This window comes from Monomorium pharaonis, chromosome 3, assembly GCF_013373865.1.
Source record: "Monomorium pharaonis isolate MP-MQ-018 chromosome 3, ASM1337386v2, whole genome shotgun sequence".
Lineage (NCBI taxonomy): Eukaryota > Metazoa > Arthropoda > Insecta > Hymenoptera > Formicidae > Monomorium > Monomorium pharaonis.
The window spans coordinates 21,102,878-21,128,901 of record NC_050469.1 but is presented as its reverse complement, the minus strand read 5'-3'; the positions used below and the strand labels follow the sequence as shown (position 1 = coordinate 21,128,901).

Sequence of the window (26,024 nt, the reverse complement as noted above, 5' to 3'; positions counted from 1 at the left end):
ATAAAATTATTATTATTTCAATATACACACAATAATAATCGAAACGGACATTTCATTTTTTAAGAACAATCTTGAATTATTAGTATTTGTTCAAATGTTTTGATTAAAAATTACGTGATTTCAAGAGAAACATCTCATTAATTTGTAAAAGATCTATCTTCATATAATTATGTGGAGTTGCTTTCAATTATTAAATAAAATCATGAATTAAATTTTATACAAGTTGACTTTTCATGTAAAAATATTAAGAAGCAAGAGAACTGAATTTATTCTTTATATTATTTCAAACTTTCTCCATTCTTTGCATCCCTTTTGTGTTACGTTTGAAATAATTTTTGTTATATATGCGATAAATAGTTAAAAAAGTAATTTGGAGATATTAAGAAGGGTATTCTAAATAAATAATAACCATATAGGTTTTCTATCTTTACTTTTGGATAATGAAATTTAAGAAAATATTTTTGCCATAATAAATTACAAAATATAACATAATTAGAAATTGCAATGCATTTGTCATACTTTTGAATTATTACTAAACATACAATTAGTTGTACGTTTCCATATTTTGTTCGATATCAATACGATAAATAATTCTAGAGACATATATTTTCAAAGATTTTTCGCATTTGTACAGAAGAGGATAACATATTACACATAGTTTAGACGACAAAGTGCAACATAATATGACTAGATTATAGTTAATGCAACAGCCGCTTTCTTCGTTTACCTTTATTTTTCTTGTTTGTATCATCTTTGTCTTTGATTCCGCGCGTGCCTTTGCATTTGGTCATTGCTGTAACAGAAAACAGGAGGGATTTTATTAGATAAGCGTATCTAACGTTATTCATAGATGAATAATTTTTTGAGCAAAATAATTAAAAAAATATATGTTATATTCTTTGGATGTTATATATAAAATTTTATACGAATGATGCGATCAAAAGGTGATATTCAATGCTTGGGCTTTCAATGTGATATCGATTCCTCCGAATAGATCGCGGGTTTTTCGTTGGTAGAGGATGATAAAAAAGAAGTCCTGCAGGTATACGAGATGGAAGAAGTAGGGGATGATTTCAGGTAAGGGCGGTTTTACTGCAAAGGAGCCCTGCACGCTCTTCGTAGGCAAAAGCGAGAGAAAAAGTGAAGAAGAGAGAGAGGACGTACCGGTTCAAAAACCGACAAACGAGGGACGGGAATATCTTGAAAGATGCATTCAGGTTAAACGCGGCAGACGAATTCGTCCTGATGAAAAAGAGAGGTGGGACGGGAGGTGGATCGAATGGATAAAGAAAGATGGCGACAGGGGAAAAGTGAGGGAAGATATACACACATACAGAAATGTGACGAGAGATCCGAAAGTTACGTCCGTCAAGATTAGAGATTTGGAAGGCAGTCAAATTTCTTCTGTATTCGCGATTCGTTGAGGTCTTTGAACTAAAAAAAGGAACACAAAGAGAGAAGAGCTTTCTCGAAGAAAATTTTTATAAAAACTATTTTTTAACAAATGTTATACTACTATAAGGTTATCACATTTCTCATATATATTTTTACTTTATTCTTACTACATTTAATAATGAGTAACATTATAATCTCCAACGTGGCAAAATTGAAATAAAGCCTATGATATGTCATTTTTATTAAATGTCGACATTTTCGAGTTTACTTTGTATGATGTTACTTAATACAATGTACATATTCAATCGAAAAAAGATGTTCCCCGATGATCGGATCGAGCGACTTGGAAACGCCGCTGAAGGATGAGAGATGGGGTGGAGTCGGGAAAAAAACGGTAGAAGAGGGACCGACACTCACGCACACACATATGTGCATTAACGTACCGTGAAAGAAATCGCGGTACAAAAGCGTCGCTCCTCGAATGTATACGTGGTACCCCTCTGAATGGAGTCTGCGATTTGAATGGTTTCAGCGAGGGTTCGTGCGCGCCATTGTGAGAGGGCAAGGTCACAAATTTACTCGGAAATTTCTTTAAGCTTCCCGGTAACGTAGCGAGATATTCCTCGTGAACGGAATATACGTTTGTCAATTGACGAATGTGACGAGCAAACACAAAAAAGTGATTTTTTTAAAGAAATTGCGATCGAATGTATCAATGACATTTAATAATAAATTACTAATTCTTGGATTTCAATTATCCTCAAGATTTTGACAATAATGTTGAAAAATTTTATTCAAAAGACTTATTTAGAAAATTGAAAAATAAGGATAATAAAAATATGCTAATTAATAAAAATTGCAGTAAAATTATGTTTGATGTAACAACACAAGTGAGTTTCACAATCAATTAAATCACAAAAATTTCTTTAGTAAAACAACATACGATTGACATTCACAATTATAATACGCGGTACAGCTCTTTAAGATCATAAGATCTTGCAACGTAAGTTACAACTACAAGAGAAAAACATCACGACACTAACCTTCAGAAGGACGCAGGGCTTAGCGGAATCAATGTCGACATCCTCACTGACTCTGCTGCCACCAAGAAATGACATCCAGCAACTCTTCATCTTCCGGACTCATCGGCTCATAATTGTCGTAACTGTCGGAATGCGTCGTGTAAAGAGTGCTAGGCGTGCCATAACCTTGACTTCCGGCTGATGAGGTTTCGGAGACGAAGCTTGGAGTTGGTGAACTCGAAGCCTCCGAACATGTCGTTGGGACAAAAGTCGTTGGACTCGGATTCTGCCTAAGGTGTTGATGCCGAAGGTCAGATCCATGTGGACTACTGTGATGATGAATCTCCCCGGTGATGCTACCTCGTAGTCTTAGTTCTGCTGAATGATTAGAGTCAGAGCTCACTCCGTTTTCGGGTGCATTGGAGGACGTTAAAGAAGTGGGCGAGGATCCGCTGGAATCGGAACTACCGTCGTGTTCTTCGAGAAGACGTTGAAGACTTCTGATGTATTCCACTGCCATTCTTAGAGTCTCCACTTTGGATAGTTTCTTGCTACCAGCTCTGGATCCTCCATGGGTTCCAGCAGTACTACTTCCCAGTGCCTGCGCCACTGTCTGCGGTATGTGTTGCCTCAAAGTGGCGAATCCGTTGTTTACCTGCTTCACCCTGTTGCGTTCACGCGCGTTTCGTCTAGCTACCGAGGCAGGCTGATGTGGTACTGTGCCATAAGGCCCAGTTGTTTGTCCATAGATTTTCGTTCGCTTGCAGCCGTGTTGTAGAGTACTGTTGTTCGTTGGCATACTGTTGGTTGAGACAATCACGTTGCCGCGATGGGTCTGTGCGCTCGAAGTGGCGTGAAGACCGTGATGGTGATGCTGCTGCTGCACACTCAGCATGATGGGCAAGACGCTCTCCTCCTTAGGCCCCACTAAGGTCATATCACGGATCCGAATCTCCCCACTACCCGGGAGCAGGAATTGTAGCAGCGCGTGCCAGGCGACCTTCGTGCGACGTACACTGCTCGACTTATCGAAAAGAAACTTTATCGAGGCGAGGCCGATGCGAATCGTTAACACCTCGTAATACGCGCGTACGTAAAGGTAAAAAGAACAGACGTGCGATTACTCGATTAATCGAAAAGAAAAGTGTGGGAAGAAAAATTGAATTGCGCGCACCCTCGATGCTCTCGGTACGATTCTGGCTCCCGAAATGCTTAGCCAATGAGGGTTCGGGTCTTATATAGCCAGGGCGGGCACGCGCCTATCCCCACTCGCTCTCGATCTCGGGTCCTAAACCCCCGTCTTCTCCCCTTCCCCGTTTTACCGGCCCGCAGCGCCTCATACCCCCGTGATTCCCCACTACTGCGGTCCCAAAGGCCCTACGTTGCCCGAGATTCTCATCTTCGATCGTCCTTATACTATAGTGCGCCGCTACTATACCGATCTGTTTATCGATTTACCTTTTGGAGCACGCCGCATTCTTATCAATATGATAGGACTTATCGTCGGCGTGTGCCGTCAAAGTAGTTGACGGACTGATATATAAGCTAACTTAATGTTAGAAGAAGATAAATCGAAAGATGTGGCTTATATATTTTTTATATGTTATTTGTACATAACTGAACAATTAATTCTTGTGTGTATACATTAACTATATTATTCTATCTCTTATTTTCCTTTTTCGTATACGAAGGAACAGAATGTTTATATATTATATGCATTTAAATCTGATTTAGAAATGCTATTTTGCAGGAAAAATAATTAAAAAAATACTTTACTTTGTGATAAAAATTATTGATAAGACATTTACAACTGTAATACGATTTCCAATACAACAAAAAAGAGTAAAAAAATATAAATAGAAATTCTAATACTGCAATTAACATTTTATTAAAAAAAATTGTGCAAGTTTGTTTATAAATAGGAATGTTTCGCAATCTATGTAATATTTGTTTATAAAAAAATTTCTCAACAAATGATTTAAACACAATAAGGCCCAATGTCCACATATCTAATTGTGCCTCGCAATTTTCGAGTGAGAGACACTGGCGCGCACGTATGAAGGGTCCACATCCCCACCGGTCTCGCGGTGTCTCGGGGATCGAAATTTGAACAGTTACCGGGAGAAAGAAAAGCTGGTCCGGGGGCCAGGACAAGTCGACTGAGCGAGATAGCGAGAGAGCGAGGTATAGAATACACGACAAGGACAGAAGTCGCAGAAGAAGAAGAAGAAGAAGAAGAAGAATGATGAGAAACAAGGAGTGGGAGGAGATGGAGAGGTCTGCGGCTGTAGAGAAGCTGTGCAGAAGACGAAGAGGTATCGGAGGAGGGTAAGGGAGCCCGGTGGCACACGGAACATACGAGTACCCGAGACTCCAATAGTGGGGAGAAGCAGCGGCAGAAGAGTATAGCGATGGGCACAACTGCGGCACGTGTCTTCATCTTATATATATGGTTTATTATAAGTGTACTGCAAAACTTTGCAAAACATTAGGTACATTAAAAAAATTTTAATAAGGGGTATATTGTTAATTTAGTATTGAATTGAAAATATATGTATTATATAAAGGTAAAATGTATCACAACGACTTACTAGGAAAGAAAAATCGAGTTTCTTCACAAAACTTGAAGAGAATCAAACTAGGTGGAAGGAATAATAGATGATTTATATAGAGGTGTAAATACACATCGAGGGATGTAAATATATATCTTAGACAATTTTTCTCATTTTTGGTATAACATTTGAATGAAATGGAACCAATGATATCGCGCTCACTGCCGTCACTAGTAAAGAAGACATGTATGACGACAAAGGGGAAGGGGAAGAGACGCGAGCCGTCCTCCCTTCCTCACATTCGTGGCGCGCGCCTACTCCCATCCACCGGCTCTCCCTCCTTCCATTCGTCCGGTTTTATCCTCACCGAACGGAGCGTGCGTCTGCATGCATGCGTGCATGCGTGTATGAGGGCGCACGCGTTCTTGCTCGGGCCTCGTGCTTAAGGGCGTTGTGTGGGGGATGTGTGTGCGCTCGTATACACGTGAGGAATCGCGTTTTCGTACGCGTATGCGTTTTGTACGTGTGCGTGCTCGCGCGTGGAACAGGTATATGCTCTCCTCGTTTCTTTTTTTTCTCCCTTTCGATTCTGGCGGTTCTTTCCGTCCTTTTCGCGGCTCTGTCTTTCTCCTTGTCGAAAAGGCGACGCATGAGGGAGCGTTATAGGGCGGTAGGGTCTCACTCGGACATTCCTACGAATAAATAAACGTCAGGGGGACGCTCGACGGTTTGGATAGATAATAGATGCGCGCTTTGAAACCTTCGATAAGGATGTGTAGGAACGCGAAAGAGATAGCGCATCTTGATATGCTAGAAACGCGCACTGAAAAAAGAGTTTGGTAATAGCTATCAAATGTTGAGTGGAATAATACTAATTAAACATTTGGTTAATATAACTAAAAATAATTTTATTTTCCTAAATACTTTATAAATATAACCAAATTTAGTAATACTTTGAGGAAGGTCACCAATATTGGTATATTATACGTTATCAAAAAGAGTAACTTGCATGGTAACGGCATTACAAGTAACGCGTTACTTATCTTGTCTCTTTGCATTGATGATATGTATGTATTCGTATTATGTTAAATATTATATGAATATTCGTTACTTACAATTGATACAATTAATTATTTTTACATATTTAATTATATATTTAATCAATAAAAAAATTACGAATGCTATTTGTTAACCTAAAAAAGAAAAAGGAATTCGAAAGCATTACTAGACATGCGGCGACGTCAAAGAGGAACTAGAATGCGATCATATGCCCAAAGGATGGACGCGAAGTAGAGACTTTGTGTGTGTGTGTGTGTGTGAATATATGAAAATAAATTCGTGATAGCCTTATTACCTTAAACCTCCGAATTTGAATTTATTCTGTAATTATATTCCCTGGGGCTTTCTCGATTCTCTTTCGCCAAACACTTTGCCGGTAATTACCGTGGAATTAATTACTGTGTCGAGTGGTGAGATGAACGATGCCACGTTCGTGTTCCCCGAGTCAACCCTTGCAGGGTTGCATCGACTCCGATGCAACTGCGTTCTGAAACGCGCGTTGCAGTTGTCTCGCGCCTCGGGCACGGTCTTAGATGTTAGATCGCTCGGATTATTGTCTCGCGCGATCATAGGGATTAGGGGGTTTTCTCGTTGGCCGAATGAAGTATGGATCGAGAATGCACTATGCAGTTGTTACAATTTCTCTCAGCTCTTTTGTTCTCCATTATTTTCACGACGGAGGCGTTTAGAGCAGTTTAGCTCTATAATACGTTATTGTAATAATATATATACCGGTGCTGATTTGTGTGGATTATACGTTACCATAAACAGTTTAACAAGTATCTAAGTATAAATGATAATAATAATTGCCGTTTGTTCCTATTTTTAATACTCTGTGATGTAAAATACTTTTTGCGTATCAGGTTATATCTAAATACGTATATATATATATACGTATTATATACATACATATATATATCTAACTTGCCAAAACTTATTTTGGGATATTAATAAGGAAAATAATCACTTTTTTGTAAAGCGTTTTATTCAGATACGTTTTACACAAAGAGAATTTTTCTGGAGTACTAATTAACTACAGACGCTTTATAATGACGACAAGGTTAGTAATGTTCATTCTCGAAACATTGTGTCTACCATAAAGTAAAACGCATCGTCATCGAAATCACTCATAATAATAAAAGTATTGAGAGTTATGAATTTCATTATAAATTTACGACCGCTTGTGCTTTTATTTTCTTATAAATCTCAACTATTGTTCATATAAAAATAATATTGAATGTAAGTGCAGTTTATTTAATAATTGTAACAGCTAATTAATTTTTGAATAAGTTTATGATTTTAATGACTTTTAATAAGGATTAGTAATTATATCCACGAAAATGCGGCTTCTCTCATTATTTCTTATTAACCTCAACACTGTCATCACCAAATTTGTGAAAAAAATTAGATGACAGGTTTATCACGAAAATACGTGTTTTCACGTGTCAGCAGGTCGACACCGGCTCGCATAAGTAATGTACAAATACTTTAGTGTTCTGGAATGGACAGGCAGTCGAGGAGGGCAATTCGAGGGAGAGAATTTACTCATGCATACGTCTATTTCGTGAAGGGTCGTGTGGGGTTGCCGAATAGAATATAATGCGCATATGGTGCGCAAACGTATGTAGGCAGTGCGTATTCGTGCGTGAGCCAACGTACCTAACATATGTTGCAGCAGGTTGCCCGGATACCGACATTGCTGATTAATTCATTCGTATTAATATTCCAAAGATTTTTTAAAACCTTTTAAGTAAAAAAATCTTGGCTATTGTTAGAAAGATAGAGCAATAGTTATTGAGGAATGAAAAATTATCATGTTTATTGAATTATTTTAATGTTAACAATTAATTATAAATGAGCATTGCGTGAAAAAGATACCGTAACGTTTATTTATTAGTTTATTTGGCAAGTTTCTTAATAAATATCTAATTATAACCAACTTATGAATATGAATATTAATAAATATGAAAAACGAAATCGATCAGTTTATAAAGAAGTTACATGATCATATCAAGTTATTAAATGTTCGAATAAATGGTACGCGTTATTAAGATGGCATCAGTTACCGTCGAGAAATGCATATGCACTTTCATGCCGTAATTAAACTGCCCTTTACCTTTAAACACGCGCGCATGCATTAATGGGCGACACGCACTTTGTTTAAGAGACGCGTAAAAATTTTTGACAAGGAGGTACTTATCGGAATTTATCTTTCCAACTCATCCTTCCTGAATCTCATCTCGCAGGAGAAGAAAAAAGAACGCGCGGCGAGTTTCGCCGCGATGAATTAATTCGTAAGATGAAATGCCACCCGCATGAGTGTGCGTGCATACGTTATGCTTTTATTAAGATATGGCCAATAAATAATTGCATTTTAATAATTTTGTAGAAAAATAATATTTTAGTGACATATTTTTAATGACATTGCTTATTTGCTACAATAACGACATAACCCACGAAACAAATTTTCTCAGTTTAAATGTTCTGAATAATTCAAATTTTATAATATTATTTTAAATGTGTGATTTAAATGAAACAATTTGGTTTAATTGTAAAAGCATTATTAACTCTTTACTCTGTGTTGTTGAATTCTTATTGGAATACTTTTTGCAGACAATTAAAAAAATTTAAATTTTGAACTTATATTATTATTGTTATAGCAAATGAACAATGTATATTGGTGTACGTTAACTTTACGAAATTATTTTTTAAGATGGAAAGGTCTGTATATCAATGCACAGTCATTGCATTTGCACTCACATCCATATATGTATGACGCAGAAAATTCGGTTTTAATTTATTCTTCGTTTTATTCTTCATCATCAGCTTTCTTTGCTAGCCTTGATTCCGAAATTTCGCACTTAACTCTGCGGGAGGTCTCCGAGGTCAACTGAGAGTTGTCTCATCACTCTTGGCGACCGAAAGGTAGGATTCTAGAATCCAGTATATTTCGCATTTGTCACGTTTAAGGCAAAAACATTATTTACGTACTAACACCCGGCGGGTACGCAAATACGTACGCGTGAAACGTTGCAATTACACCGGCGCGGATGTCTGTGCAAACGAATGCAATTGCCGTGACGATCGGTGCATAATTCCCTCGTTTAAATATAAAACGACAAAGGCTTCATGGCTCCATCGACCGCCGTGAGCGCATCGCCATGCTGATTAATGATCCACGACACGTTCCACACGAACCGCCCGGTTGCGGTTTTCCATGCCTCACGCGAGCAATCTTGCCTGTTTTATCACTGGAAATGTGTTTTTCGTAAACCGGCAAATCCCGCGCGATGTACACGAATGAAGCGTAACACAAGTTGTGCTTCTGATGGTTCGCGATTTTAATCTTCGGGGAGATATTGCTGTTTAATTGTAAGATATTTTTGAAACTCACTACTTTTCTCGATGGAGAGTAGAATAATTAGTCAGTTGATATCAGAATCAGGTATGAAAACCTGATAATATGATAAACTTACTATATATAAATAGTTGTAATAAGTTGTGGACAATTAGGATTTTTGGGGGTGGTTACTTCTCTCTCTCTCTCTCTCTCTCTCTCTCTCTCTCTCTCTTAAACTTTTTATGTTGGATTTTTTAATTTTTTATCTCATCAATGTTATCTATTGGTTGCAATTACTTATAGATATTATTCTTGTTAACATATTCTTTGCTCTTTTTATTTGCGTGATGAAGATTTATTTTCAATGCATAATTCAATGCCCTACTTGGATAAATAAAGGATATTTCTAATCAGTTTTGTCTTCGCTTTGGATATCAATAATAATAAGAAAGTGTCACATTAAATTGCATCAAATTAATATTAATTTATAGCGATATATGGAAAACTTTTTATTCTTGTTAAAAAAAAAGTATTTAATAGATTTACTATTGTGTCAATAAATAACAACATTTAATTATATCTTTATACACAATAATTCAGATTAAAATAGTTACTGATAAATATAACACATTTTGCAAATTATATATGCTTTATGAATTCACTGAATTCTGCAGCATTATAATCAATATACTATGAGGTGAGGCAATCGGAGTATTTGAGCAATCTAGCTTATACGTCGAATCCGCTGGCACACCTCAATCCCGGTGATGATCGCGGTTTTTCTTCCCCATCTCCTCATCGTTGATTTTGCGCGTAAAAACGACGTTGTCGCAAGATCGGAGATCGTGGATCGCCGATCGGCGCGACGATTCTTCTCAGTGGAGATTTATCGTGCGAGCGGTCCTGTGTACCTCAACATAATCCCGAGGTGGACCCGCGTCCTTCTGCGGCGGATCATTCGACGAGTCATTTTTCACGTGAACGCACAAAGGGAACGCCATCCCTTCCCGGAGGAGGAGACGGCGCGCGCTTGCAGAACTATCTGGCCGGGCTATCTGTGCACCGACGACGGACGGTCTCGTAGGAATTTTTCGTGCCCGACAAAAGGCGGGAATCACGATCCTCCACGAGTTCGGCCAGCCGTTGAAAGGCCGAGCACGATCGAGAGCTACCGTTCGATCGTCACCGATGATTCGATGCGGCGATATCTGTCGGAGAGAATATGAGGATCGGCTACCAAATGCCGCTACGCGGAGTCCGACGGCCCTTTTACAAGGGAGGTTTGATTGGCCGGCAATGTTTATTTCTAGAATATTAAATGATGAATACATCGTTTAATTCGGACCTATTCCCCGTGGTGTTCTTTCTTACTAATGAAATCTTGAAAAGGATCTTTTAAATATCGGGATAACCGTGTAGAGGATTTTTTTACTTTGAAATTGCTCCTTTGATGTTGCGTCATAGTACTACGTTGTAGCGTCACGTGGTCACCGTTCGACAATGACTCCATTCAGCTTTCTATCGCGTCACGTTTTATCGCCGGCTAATATTAAACTCAGTTTGCACGCTGTTATACATACAAGATTAGGATGAAAGAGAGAGAGAGAGAGAGAGAGAGAGAGGAAACTAAGGTCGAACGTCAAATTTGAAACGCAAATTCGTCTTATCGCTTCAAAACTCTCAAGCTTCTCAATGAAGACAGTTTCCACTTCCGTCGATTTCTTCGCGCGGCTTCCATCGCAAACAACAATCACGGTTGTTTGGGTCGCTTTATGACTTCTCAGATTTTTCAGAACGCCCGCGGGTGTGTTCTCTCACCGCGAGGGAAAAAAATCCTGTTCCTCGGTACACCTACCTGCTACCGTATACACTGCCCGCCACGCGTTGGCGGAGAGGGTCAATACGGGGGTTTTTTTTTTGACGTTATCTAAATTGTCACCGTGTGCGAGCGGGCGCCGAAGAATGTCAGATATTCCGAGATAGCATTCCTTAATTACAAGCATCGGCGGATCGAGCAGAGGGGGCCATAGGCTTACCTTCGTCGTAAAATCCTTTTCCTTGCGCGATGGTGGCCCACAACGTTGTAAGGATCGAATCGTGTCCTTACGCATTAATCGATTAAATCTCGAGGGGCCTTGAATACATTAGCCGGCGAACAAGACGCCGCGCGAGAAATAAGACGCGACGGCAGAGACCTTTTCTCCTTGAACCGCGCCGGATACCGCGCGGCAAACGATGAAATATTACGGAGATGCATTCGCCGATTGAAGCCTCATTCACATTATCCATGTGGCTGGCGGCGTCGGAAAACGAATCAATTTACTTTTATCTACTTACTTGCCTTTAAACCTTTTATTCAAAATTAAATTCATCTACACGCCGCCGGTTCACTTAAAACAGATAGGGTTTATCACAAAGAGATCTGGCGGTCAGTACATGTGTTTTTTTGTATAATCATACATACAAGTAACATAAATTGAAATAAAAGTCAAAATTAAAATTCAATGATCACAAAAGATTAAAAACATTGGGACTTCTGCCGACACAAATTGATAAAATCGTATTATATTCTTAATCCAAAATTTCAGGACTTAAAATATCTATCTAAGTATAACCGTGCGTTAAACGGTCGATTAGAGAATTGCACAGGCGAAAAATACTGCGTAAGCAAATTGCAGTGTAGGAGCTCCTGGAACGAGCAAAGTAAACACGCGGGCACCACCTACAATTTTCCGTCTGGCTTCTATTGTGGGCCCTCGGCACGCGATTCCACGCGCGCCTCGTTGACATGCAAAATATCAGGCAGCTGATGATGGCCGGCCGTGGCGGTTCTCGCAGTCGGGGGATGCAACGAGACGCCACATGCGTATATTCGCATGGACGTGTGCGTGACGACGGTGTCACGCGGCGCGCCGTACGACGTGGCGCGGCGCGTTTCCACTTTCACGAAATGACGTGGTCTACCCTGAGAGGTCGAATACAATCGCCCGGATGTCAAGGTCTCGCGGTCAAGGACGCGCGCACGCGAGCCTGCACGTCGTGACCCGCGAGAGTCCGGGGCTCCGGGGCCCCGGGACCCCGTCGCGCCGGTTGCCACGAGCACTCGGAGCACCATCGAGGAAGAGAGAAAGAGAGAGACAGAGGGACACGATCGAAGGGGAAATAAAACACTTAAATATCTCTTCTCTCTTGTTGCCGCCGCCGCCGCCTCCCGTGTGAATAAGCAGCGATCATGGTTAATAATAAAATACTCGGATGCGTGCACCGGCTCCTCCCGATCAGCTGCTGCACCTGATTATAAACCCGCGTGGAAAAATACGAGTCTTGCTTTCCTGAAGACTTCCATCGTAATCACAATAATCATCATGTTTCGCGTTACCAAGTTGAATTTTAGTAATTATATTAATTAATAATTATAATAATTTAGTAATTCTTATTAATTAATTAAAATATGTAAACACCGTGAGTGAATTTTATAGGAGCCGAAGTAGTTTAATTTATGTCACAATAATTGCGGATTTTCTTCGGATTATAATTGTGTAATTATAAGTGTGTAATGTTTATATGTATATTTTTTTGAAATTTTAGTACTTTAAGATTTGTCACATAATATTCACCATTAGTATAATTGTTATAATCATAATTTATCACAATATTCAAATGACAAAAATTCTCTAGATTCTTTCGCATAAAAGTATAAAAGCATCTTTATGTTTTTTTTTTACGATCTATTATATATAAAACATAAAAATTTCATGAAACATAAAATATGCAGTTTTCGAAAGCAATATTTCTTATAAAATTGCGCGTAAAAAAAAATACTTTTATTTTTATCATAATTTTAATATCTTAAATAAATAACGTGCATACGTAGCATTTTTCTTCTTCAGCATAATTACCTAAAAACGATGTTTTAGATTGTGGCAAAAATTCAGAAACTACTTATAAAGTTTGTGTTCCAATGTAATTAACTTTATTGCTGCGTCACCCCGAAAACGCTACGATGCCATTCGCGCAGACGGCACGATCGATTCACGAGTCGCACGCAAAAAAGTGGGTCCTGAAGAGGGTGCCCACTGTTCTGAGGTGCTAAAAACCTCGATAATCTCGGCGAGTAATAACGAAGGACAAACCTCAAAAAGGATCCCCGAAAGGGGGCGTGCCAAAAAAGATACCAAAGTGCGGGGCAGGACGCGAGGGAAAAGGGGATAAGTACGAGCCTGGTGAGGGGGAAGGGGGAGGAGGGCCTGGGAGAAGAAGGACAAGAGAAAGAGAGACTAGCAGAGAGATTTTGGAGATAACGGCTTGCGCGCTTTCTTCTTTCGCTTCTCTTAGCGCCAATGCTCCGTTAATTATACATCGTCCAATTATCTCCGGCAAGATAATGAGTCGATTACGAAAGTGGCATTGAAGGGAAAACCGATCAACTTTCTATTGTAAAATTGTTGAGGAAAATTGTGTTTTTTTTTAAATGGATTTTTCTACGCTTTTGTAGATTGTAGAAAATAGTGAGCTATTACAAAAAAGAAACATTCTGAGGAAGGAGAAGATGAAAAAGCAAAAAGCCGACCTGGAAACGAAACGGCAGAGTTGCACGAAGTTTACTCGCGACATATTTCGCGAGAGACACGGAGTGTCTAGCTACGCACGGTGAAAAAAAGAAGGAAACTAATCTAGACTTTTATGACCGAATTGTATGTAATAAATAAAATCTTTTAATTGTAGTTGCTTTGGTAGCAACTCGATCCATGCCCGGACATATGCGGATTTGCGACATCGACAACGTTGCGAGAATTTCTCTCGGACATGCAAGGACGCCAACTATTAATAAATAATATTAATAAACTATTAATTTTTTATATTGTTTGTATCTCGTTGTGTTGAGCAGTTTTGTTTTTACGAATACAAAGTGCACGCACGCCACGGATTTACATCATCCCGAAACCTGTTTTATACTTTCGTGTGAATAATAGATTGCGGCGTTATTGCACTTCTTGTCGCGGACAATTTCCGAAATTACGAAGATATTAATCCGTTAATATCGAATATCGTTTGGGCGATTGGGTTATAAAAGTGATATAGATATTGCTGTAAATACTAAACGTTTCCCTTTGAAAGAGAGGCTCGTGCGGAAAGCTAACGGTGATGCTTTAAAATTCTTCTACAATTTAAACGACGACATGGCAAAACGCAACTTTTCTTTCGCTTTTATGAAACACATTTATGAAACTTTTATGTCGATTACATGGAAGATATGAGATGACACTTTAAAGATGCGGGCCTCCGAGGCTACCAATTACGAGGGCAGCTGCCCTCTCGAATATTCCCCGATACTCATACTATTCGGTCTGCAAGATATCGATATTTGACTACGTGATCCAATCTACTTCCTCGATATTCTATTCTAGAAGAAATGCTGACTGATACAGGAACATCTGCGGAAACATGCGCGTACATAGTTAACATGCTGAAACGTTAATTTACATTTAACGGTAAGAGAGTGATCGCGAGTGTAGTTTGGTAATATTGTTAATAAATATAACGAACATCATATATCGAGTAATAAATGAGTCTCGAAGTAATCGAGTTCAGTTATTAACACTTTCAAAAGCTACTTCTTAAGTATTTTGATGTTTTTAAAATTAGACAAATTTGACTCAAAAGAGTATAATAGGGATTATAAGAGTATTTGTAGGATTATAAGATATTTTTTTATACTTTTTTTATCAATATTGCGCTAGTAAAATTTATTTTATTGCCGTTACAAGAGACAGGCCTTTAATTATGCTTACAAAGTATTACATTAAAGTATAATTCTTATATTATAATGGGGTAAACATTTATTTATGTTGATAAATAATAGATCTTTTTTTCAAAAAAGTAATTATTTCAAGAAATTAAGTAATAGAAAGACTTAGTTATTATTTGATTCCAAATGTTAATTAATGAATATATATACACATTTAGATATGCACATATATGTATATATATATATATATATATATATATATATATATGCGTTTAATTTTTTTGCATTAGCTTAAGTATATGAAAAAGTATTTGTGGTATAATTTTTTTTTGTTAAATATTATTTACTTAATCTGGTTCGTAATTTTTATGCCAGCGACACCTGGTTTAATGCAACTTCATGTAATGCAAACAGAAGAGGAAAAAATTGTCACACGTTATATATATATATATATATATATATATATATATATATATCATAATATTTTTTTATGACACGCACTTCGCGACGCACGACTCCGCGCGCGTGTGCTTCATCAAGCTCACACATGCATACACGCAAAAGAAACTTCGTGCATCAGGATTCACCTTTGCGCGATGCACCTGCCTACGGTCCAGGAGCTCATTTAATGTCGCGCGTTACGTCAGAGCAAGACTTTGAGCAGGGTCCTCGCTAAAGAAAGAACCGACGTGCGTAAATGGTTGCTCTCTTTACAAAGGGAAACGGGAGGAAAGAGGAGTGAAACTAGAAATTGCAAATCAATAAGTCTTGATACTTATTTGTCCATAGCGTCATTTAAGCCTATGCGTCCGAGGAACATATGCGGTTTCTTTTTTCCATTCCAAATTTATTCCTCTTTTTAATTAAATAATTAGCATTGACTACTTTTCCGAAAATGGAGTCAATATCTAAGGGAAAGCGCAAGATAGAAGACAATTATTTTAGAATAAATGAATTTAGATGAAAATTAACGATTTCCATATTCAAGTTATGTTGCGCACCTGCGTCAAATTAATTTTTGTTCTTTAGCGCTTCAAACTAATTGGATTGCGTTCTTCATCTTCGATATTAACTTTAACGATTGATGCGAACGGCGATAACTTCACTGAAAATGTAATCCAACTGTTTGGAGAATAATTTCAATTTTCAAATTTGTCTCCCTGCCTCCTCCCGATCCTCCTCTTCTCGTCACTGAGTTCAAGAAGTTAGGCAAGGTGTCGACGGTGGCTGTAGGAACGTTGGGAGTCTGCCAAGCTGCAGGTGACGAGTCCGGTGGTCCTCTTTGGCGCACGACCCCGCTTCGGTGTGCGTGCGTGCGTGCATGCGTGTCACCGTACATGAAGAAGGATGGCGGCAGTGTCCGACTTGTCGGTGCGAAGAAGAAAGAAAGCAAGATGGACAGAAGACGAAAAAAGGATGATAACATTCGGAACCACGTGCGACAGAGCCAGAGAGAAGGGAAAAAGGTACACGGAGAAGAAAATGGGGGAGGGGAGGGGAAAAGGGGGGGAGAGGGACCAGGGAACAGGAACGAGCGTCGTGGAAGCGGACCTGTAAAATGGTGTACGAAGAGAACCGAGGCGGCGGAGGGCGCGTGGCAGCGCCCAGCTGCAGCTGCCGTTTTCGTCGTCCGCATGTGCGCGCGCGAGGACCGACGTTCTCCTTCTCACCCTCTCTCTCTCTCTCTCTCTTTCTCTCTTTCCCTTTCTCTCTCGCGCGCACGCGCTCCCTTTCTCTATGTTCGTCTCTCTTGGTCTCTCCTTTCCAGTCAGGTCTTACGCGCGCGTGCTCGCCCGCACGCCGCCGATGCCGTGGCGCGCGCCAACACTCATTAACGCGAAACTGCGGCGTGGTGCGTACTTTCGCGCGGAGTACGCGCGACGAAACGCTCGCCTCTCTCTCTCGCTTCTTACCTCGCCCATTCTTCATCGGCTCGGAATTAATACACAGCATTAATTTGGAAATGGCAAAAATCGGATGACTTAATGACGACGTCTTAATGAGCGGCCGTATAATCGTTGAGTTACGTGTATTGATAAATGTAAAAAAAGGAGATTATTAATGAGCCGCGATAATTACGCGACGCGTGTCCTTCATGTACGCGCCGTTTGGTGATATTAAATTGTTAATACCGCGGTATGTAACTAAGGATAATGTCAGGAGTGCTTTGAACGACGATATATAAGTCTCACGTATGATTACGTACATACATTCCTGTGCAATTCGGGTTCCGCTGCACCAGCCGCAATCGAACGCTCGACAACTGTTTTTTTTTCTTTTTTTTTTCCCATAACGGTAGCTTAATTAAGACAGACCATCTTGATTCGTTGCCTGATGAATTTTGTAATAGCCCGAAAGTATTTGGCAATGCGTGCCAGGTGAGCTTACAATATGCTACAATTTTATGAAGTGTTGCCGATATCTTGAAGATTACTGTATTTCATAATAACGCTGTCACGTTAAAAGTCGTCAAAGTCTGCGTCCTTGTACGAAAATAATTGATGAAAATTATAAATACAAATTAATTAGTGTATTACCAAAAATTGGGCAATATAGTGTAATATTTAAACATTTCAAGGTAATATCCAATTATAATTGAATTGAATTTTATGTTCTCGAGCTGTTTCACATTTTATCATGGTTGAATCCTTGTCAATACATCTGATGTCTCTAAAACTCATGTCATATAAATAAAGAGAGAATGTTTCTGAAACGATAGACCAAGTCAATAATTATTGAAAAAAGTAGCTTTCCGAAGCCGAGGAAAAGTGAGAGATGTTATAAAGGTACCGTTTCGGTGGAAACATATGGCATCGTGGAATTCGACAGAGAAACTTTTCATGAGGACGTCTTAATTAAAACGAAACGGCCGAGACGATATGTTTGTACGTGTGTAATCTTGATCATGCGGCACCTTATGTAAGGAGATTTTAAATCTCTTCATGTAATTATATTTGGTCCTATGTGGCACATATATGGCTATGCGCTTTCGTTTGTAACGTCACGCCGATTCATATACAACATGCATTTTTATGCTGGCTGTCACAATTAGTCTCGCCGAGCTAACATTTCCGAATTTACGAGACAGAAACTTATAGTTGTATACAGAAAAAAAATCAGAATCAAATCTACTAGTATCGTCACATATGTAAGCAAAAATGTAATATATAATATATATATATTTTTTTAAAGAGTTTGGTCGTCTTAAATTTCAATAAAATATTATTTTATTTTAATAATAGTCACATTTAGAGAGCATAATATGATTGATTTAAAAATAATAGTATTAAATTTTCTAATTTCATTCTTTCAACAAAAAATTACAATGTTTTATTGTTTTTATCTGATATTTTTGTTCTCTGTTAATGAAAATGATTTTTAAATAAAGATAAATAGATTTTCATCAATGCAAGTTATGTTTATGATTAACAAATTCTTTAAGGAAGATTTTATATTCTCGCTTATATATGAGACAATAATTGTAGCTTTGAGACTAATTTTTTCCTCTAGCGATATTTAAAATGTATTCGGCCTGATCCATAACTTTTTGGTTGAATGGAACCGTTGATATAAAAAAAGATACTCAAAAAGGAAACATTTACATTTCCGCGACGAAAAAAAAACGTTCACGATCGTAGAGGTCCATCGCAGAATATGGATATTAGGACAGAATAGTATTAACTAGATATCTACAAAGAGTATAATGGCAGCGGAACATCGCATCAAAATGTAATATAGTACTAAAGTTATAGACTGTTGCATTAATTTCGACACAGGAGGTACACGCCGTGCTTCTCGAGATAAGAGCGGGCGGGTAGCTTCTGTCGGTTTTTATCCGCCGCTCACGCTGAGAGGACGAGAAGTTTAACTGGCAAATTAGCGGTGTGCAACGTTAACATCCTATCAAAGCGCTCGTAATCTTCCGTGTCCCTCGGTTAAATTAGTTGAAACTCAGCTTCGCCGCAGCCGGAGTTCGGCGGTCTTTTGCTTTCCGCGAATAGCGCGTGCGTCTCGCGCGCGCGCGCGTGGATCACGGTTGTAAATAAAAGATCTTATACTTCGTATCGGGGAATCGAAGGTTCTCGGCGGGCTGACGCAAGCACCGGCGAATCAGAAACGAATCCATGCCGAGAGCGTCTCGGCGGCGTCGGGATCTTGAATTTCATAGAAAATACGAATGAACCGGCCACTAAATATCGCGTAGTCTGCCATTGCTAATTAGAATGCTGTCAGGGAACTTTTAACCCTAGTCTCCACCGGTCGGGCGTATCGATAAAACTAACGTGAGTCATCGATGCCGATGTGACTCATGCCTCATTCGATAAAGGAGATTATTTTTCATAACGACCGCACGCACGTATATAGCTTCTAATGACTATTTTTGCGTATTAAAATAATAAATTTTAATGAATTGATAAAATATCTTTTGTTAATGAACGAGTAACGGTGAACTGTTTTGATGTTAATTAAATTGTGATTGTGAAAAGCCACTGTCACGGAGGTAAACGGTCATATATTAAAATGCGGCATCTGTCTATTTAAATGATGTTTACTATTAAGAAACGGCTACACTATATTACCGGTGGCAATAGCTTTCACGAAGGAAACACCGAACAGTCCGAGAATAAAATTAAGAGACACGACATTCATTCTCCATTCCATACTTCATTTTGTTACAGTGTTAAAATACGTTTCTATTTCGGATGTATTTTTAATATAAATGCATTCTTTTTTAAACCGCGATCGAAAAGTGAACAGATCAGCAGCAACTATTGCGGTTTCGCGAAACTTCTTTGGCAACCTGAACAACCCTCTTGCACTCGCAATCGGCCCGGTCGATTGTGATCGGCGAGCAGAACACTTTTTACGACATTATCCCTCGTGACGCGGCGACGATCGTTTATCAATACGAATAATGATGACGGGAGTTTCGCGTACGCGCACACAAGTGTCCGGTAATAAAGCCGGGTGCTAGCCGTGGCAATAACGATCCGGTCTCGCCGGCTCAATGGCTCCGGCTCAATGGCGAGGAATTGAAAATAATAGCGGGGTTGGCATTGTGCGATCATGCTTCTTTACGAACCTCCCCCGCATTTCTGACGTGACCGAGCACTATGCCGAGTCCTCGGTCAAAACTCGACGAGGAACCGCTTGAATGGACGATCGTCTGACCCTAACGGAAATCAAGTGTCATCACGTTGGAAAAGGATTATTTATTTAATCGTTGGCGCGCCGCGCCGTTCCGTGAATTTTAAAGATTCCATTCTGTAGATTTCCCATCTTAATATTCAGATTGCAGATGCCGGGATATAGGGAAAGGAGGACGAAGATATTAGAGAAATCATATTTTAGTAGTTTTATATAAATTCGCAGGTAGAGCCAAGGGGAAGGTTCAGGGAATTAAGTCTCTTCAGAAATATTAGTCGTCATATAAGGAGATTTTATTGTCTCGCTCTTTATTTTGCAGGTTTAAGCCTCTTTCCTTGTTTCTTTCTCATAACAAAACTACAAGAAGGTAGATCCGTCTGCGCCGAAACTCGTGCGCCGTTCAAGCCCTTCGTATATTAAGGAACGTAACGCTTTTGCTCGCTGTAAAAATGTCGGCGGGAGCTAATATGGTCCCGGGGCTCGAATTAACATGTATTTTTATCTGCGAGAGCGGTGCAAAAGTAATTTTATTATGCAGAATTGCTGGGTCGCGGGCGTCGCAACGATTTTCTCGCTTATGCAAAGTAGCGTGCGAGGTTGTTCTTGTGTCAACATCGCGCGCAATATATTTCCGACGGTGACCCGTAGCAGGAACCTGAATCGACTCGAAGACATCGGCAAGGATTGTTCCCGCGGCGGTAAAGTCGCCGTATATCAGGGAATAACCATTGAAGAATTAAAGGAATGAAATCGCCTCGCGGGTAATCTTCTACTCGCAATCCTCCCCGTAAAAACATCGTCTTTACTACATTCTTTCGTTAAGCCGGAAACGAGAAAAGATTTTGAGAAAGTTTGGGCATTGATCGTTTATTTTACAGCGCAAAGCGCTTTCATAAATTCGCCTTCTTATTCGGTACACTGGGTTTACCGAAACGATTGGTAATTGATAACACGCTTATACGCGCATTAGTCACTATATTACGTTGTTAGCGTTCTAAGGAACAAAGTTCTGATATAAAGAAGACAGAAATTGGATAAATGAAGTGTACACTTCAATCGAGTGTGTGCCATGCTACTTACCGCGGCTTCTCGCACCGTAAAATTCCCAGGCGCGGCTAAGTGTGCGATCGGCTTAAGTAGAACGTGGATATATACGTGAAGAAGAGCGAAAGGAACAGCAGCGTGAACAGAGTGCCGACGTGAGTAGAGGGGATCGTTGGCGCGTGGCTCCGATCGTCCCCCCCTGATCCCTTGACTCGTCCGCCGATCGCCGACTCGCGCGACTGTTCGGAAGGAGACGGAGATAGAGGGACAAAGAGAGATAGAGTGAGTGATAGGGAGAGAGAGACAACGAGAGGGAGGCAGATGCCGTGGTGCTTCTTTCGGGTCTGCCTCTTACCCAAGGCGGCATTGAAGGCACGAGAGAGGAGCGCCAGCACCAGCGGGAAAGGCTGTATAAGAAGGCAAGCACCTGCCGCGGGCGCACGGTGTCGGACCGCGATCGCTCATAGCGCCTGGTCCCGGCCGTCTGCCCGATCGGGCCCCTATGCCCACATCTCTGCCCACCACGAAAAATCATCATCTAGAGAAAGAGAAGAGCGCGACACACGTGTACCTGTCGCATAAAGTAGTCGAGTCATTAACTAGTCTCCCTTGCCTCTCAAGAGCCCCTTCTCTTCACCCATCCCGATCGCCGTCATCGTCATCTCGCCTCGTGTCCTTTCAGACAATAATAACGGTCGCGCGGTCAAGACGATGAGGATGACCTATTCTCACCTAGCGAGTGAGGATTATTCGATCGATTTTAATCTGGTTTATGGCTAAAGGGTGGTACCAGCGTATATGTTTTCCCTTCTTAGAAACCACGCCCAGCCGTGATTTTATATATTCTTTGTATATAGAATTGAAGAATCAGTGTTTTTTTCTGTGTCCATTTCCATCAATGTAGATTAACTTTGATCTCGGTTTAACTAACATTTCTAAGAATTAGAAAAAGATAAAAAGTATGTTAAACGGAGATCAAAGTTAATTTACATTGATGGGAATGTAGAGTGATGCCTGTGACGGACACTTTATTTTCGTGTATAGACAAGTCGTTGAAAAGAAAAAGAGAAAAAGTATGAAAGTAATATAGATAGGCGAATGAGCATCAGTCGATGATACCCGCATGATCGAACTGAAGGAATAGGAGAGGAAGGAACGAGGAATACATAGAGTCAGTTATGAGGCTGCACATTGGCAGTACTAACCCACTGAACGCGATGTCCGGCTGTATGAGCCAGAGACTAGTAGAGTTTTTCTTCGCGACCGGTCTAGTGGCGTCTAGCTGTAGTCTACCGTCTCGAGGATTCCCCTTCTTCTCGCCGAGACGAGACATGTGGTACGTGGAGAAATACTCAATCCGTTGATTATAACAGTATCAAATACGAACTTGACAAAATTTCTTTCGGTTATTTTCCGTTTCGCGGTTTAACTGACAGGTTTTAGTTTATTTTTTAAATTAATTCCTCATTTTTATATAATAAAAGACGATTAAAATTTGAGAAGAGTATTTGGCGCGAACATACCATATTACATATTTTCTTTGATGCGATTTTTACTTTTTGTTTTAATTAAGGTTTAAATGTTTTAAATAAGTTCTAATTTAATTTATATATTTATATATTTGGTTTGTTGAAATTTTGTAGTTATCTAGATAGTTGTAGATGAGATTTTTTGTTAAAAAGTAGTTATAGGGAGGAATTCGTCGTCTATTTGGATTTTTGAAACGTTCTTTATGTCGAGAATACTTTTTTTTATTATAACAAGTCATAACTCAACACACACACACACACACACACACAAACATCAAATCGAATGTCAGAGCTTTTATTTAAATAAAATTTGTAAAATTGCGCACGTTTTATTTACCGTGAGTCCACTTGCATTGCGACGCACTGAAATACAAACGAATGTCGGACGTTCGATGAGGGTGCTCAAAAAGGGTGGCGCGGATTGTGACACTCGTTCTGATTACGATTGACACCACCTGCCTCTCCTTCCCCGGCAGGTGACCGATTGTCGCCACGATACGAGGAAATTTATCCTTATATTCGTGATAAACGGGTAAACAACTAGTCAGTAATTATATATTTGATAGTATTTTTTAAATAAATATTAAAGCCGGAATATATGTAATTTTAATTATATATGTAATAGTAGATACTATCGCGTCTGCGGAAAGTTTATATTATAACTTTCTATATAAAATTTTTTGGTAAATAAAAGTACATTTTGATAAATAAAGACAAATGATATTTAAAAATATTATCTTTTACATATGTCAACATTTTCTATCATTTATTATTAATAAAAGAAATAAAGGGTTTTTCTTCGCACATTTGTAACAATTCGAAAACGATGGTGATATTGTTTCTAAATATCACTGGCCGAAAAAAAGGGAACGTATGTACACCAGTGTCAATATTTTGAATTCTAGGAAGATATCTCTTTCAGTTTGTTTGACTTGCTTTTATCACTGACCACGGTTATATCGACGTAACAGTCCGCACGCCGATATATACATTTTTCCCCTTTAACCACCCTTGCTTCCCCAGCAATCACTTATGCGGGAGTAGGCACCTGGCCACCCCCGCACGCGTTCTTATCCTTTTGACCACCTTGCCAGGCTGTGTGCATACTTGCACACGTGTGCATACTTGCGCACGTAATCCGGCATATGCTTTTCTTCTACAAAAGTGTTGCTCCCTCAGAATCGCGTGGCCAAAAGCTCAAAGAGATACAATTTATTTAACTCGTTACGTTCTTTAAATGTAAATATTTACGCATTTTAATTTTTAGTATTGCATTTGGTAATATATTTAATAACATATTTTGGTAATAAAATATTTGAAGTATCTGTATTCAGTCTCTGCATGTGTTCGTATCATATCACTTGTCGAAATTTTATTGCTGATAAAAATACGTTTTAAACTATTATATATATACATATATTTTGTATATATTGTGAAATACTATAAAATGTTAATACTGCGTAAAATACGATCTATTACTATACGTTTTATAAAAGAGGGACGCAAATAATAGCTGCAGATATTCATTATTATAAATATGTGTATGAGGCCGCCCACGTCTTTTCTTCCAATTATCAGCTTCTTGTCCAATTAACGTGTCGACAATAGCCGGTTAATAAATAACGATAGCTGGCTGCTATCGAGAGCCATCGAGAGATCATTTCGCGGACAATCGCAGCGAAATCGAAGGAAACGAGGCGCTGTCGAGCGAAACTGCTGAGAGCCCGGCAACTGACAGCCGAGGCCAGAAGTCATCGGCAAACAAACCATAGGGCATCCTCCCGAAGCCCTGATACTCGTCTGCATGCATGCTGGTACGCCGTGCGACCACAATCGCCATTTCCGAAGGAGAAAAATCCGAGGTAACGATCGCGGCAGATGGACGGGCACCCATACGCGCATACGCGCGCCATCGTCTCTTTCGACCGACGCATAATCGTCAATAATAGATCCGGCGAAGGTGTGTATTCAACCCTTGCTCACGGGTCTACCGCGAAAAAGCGAAAAACAGCCAGACGACACCGCGAATGCATCCCTCTTATCCCGTGGGTGCGGTGAATTTTACATGAATGAAACATACCCTCCTTTCGAATTTCAGCCTTTCGCTAGACGTACATATCATTGACGGTTGATCGGTTCCTTGTGGCATTCTTTACTTCAATCCCTCCTTAATCCCCGTGCGCATGATCATATGTCGATTTTTCATTTAATCTTTTGCGGCACATGTTGCCTACGAGTGATTCGAAACTTGCACCAAGAGAACATTCAATTAAACAAACGAAAAATAAATAGTTAATTTCGTCATAAACCACCTGACAGAATTATGTGAGATCGATATTATGCAGATTGTGCGGAAAAATTATTTGCGAATTATACGAAGGCTATTTTATTTAACTTTAGGTCAATTTTTTTCTTATTTTTAGACTCATATATTTAAAATGCTCGATCGTAGCGTAAAAGTTGCACCTCTGCTTTCTGTGCTAAAAATCCAAATTTAAATTCAAAGTATATCAGATTTTGATCACGACTTCTTAAAAAGCAATGATAAAAGCCATAATGGTCACCACAGAGCATGTCTCGAAGGCAGGCCATCTTCGTGAAGAATTGACTTGAAAGACAGAGAGATTCAAAAATAATTCTTGTCGTCCCTTTTTACATTTCGAATATTTACAGTCTGAAAATTTTAAAATGCTTTATGTCATGCTGATATTAATATAATAAGATCATTGATATTGTGCAGCGGAATCTTTGGTGGTAATATCAAATGTCTTTTTCACGCCGTAAGTCTCACTAGACATCGTCGTCCCGACAGATCAATCGTGAATGATTCGGGGACTTTAACCCTTCCGCGATCACGCACGGGAAATATCCCCTTCGAAATGCGAAATCATCCCTTTCGTTCGATTGTCCGTCTCTACCTCTCGCGGAAACACCCGGCTCCTGTTTGAATAAGACGTCCAGACGACGGCGGGGCGCAGCTGTCAGAACTGCAGCGTTACGGCCTTCCGTAGTTTTTCCAGATTTTAGCGTGGTGCAGGTGATGCGGGCACGCGACCTTCCACATGCATACGGCACTCGCCTCTGTTCTCCGTTCTGTTGTTGGCCTTTTCAGTGCCCGCAGGGAACCCTTTCGAGAAGTGGCCACTGTGAATTACGAGGACCGAGATCCTCCGGCGAAGCGTGGGA

The 26,024-nt window shown here is 39.7% G+C and overlaps 1 protein-coding gene across 1 annotated transcript; it reads right to left on the bottom strand.

Moving 5' to 3' along the window:
* Window positions 1–27: 27 nt before the first annotated feature.
* Window positions 28–4,617, bottom strand: LOC105834552 (achaete-scute complex protein T3). The gene is made up of 2 exons (XM_012677113.3): window positions 2,439–4,617; window positions 28–793 (listed from the first exon to the last, which is right to left on the bottom strand). The coding sequence occupies exon 1, from the start codon at window positions 3,352–3,354 to the stop codon at window positions 2,482–2,484; it is 873 nt and encodes a 290-aa protein (XP_012532567.1). The 5' UTR covers window positions 3,355–4,617; the 3' UTR covers window positions 28–793; window positions 2,439–2,481.
* Window positions 4,618–26,024: the final 21,407 nt, after the last annotated feature.

Coding starts and splice junctions, on each gene's coding strand:
- LOC105834552 (XM_012677113.3), bottom strand. CDS start 3,354: ATGACCTTAGTGGGGCCTAAGGAGGAGAGCGTCTTGCCCATCATGCTG.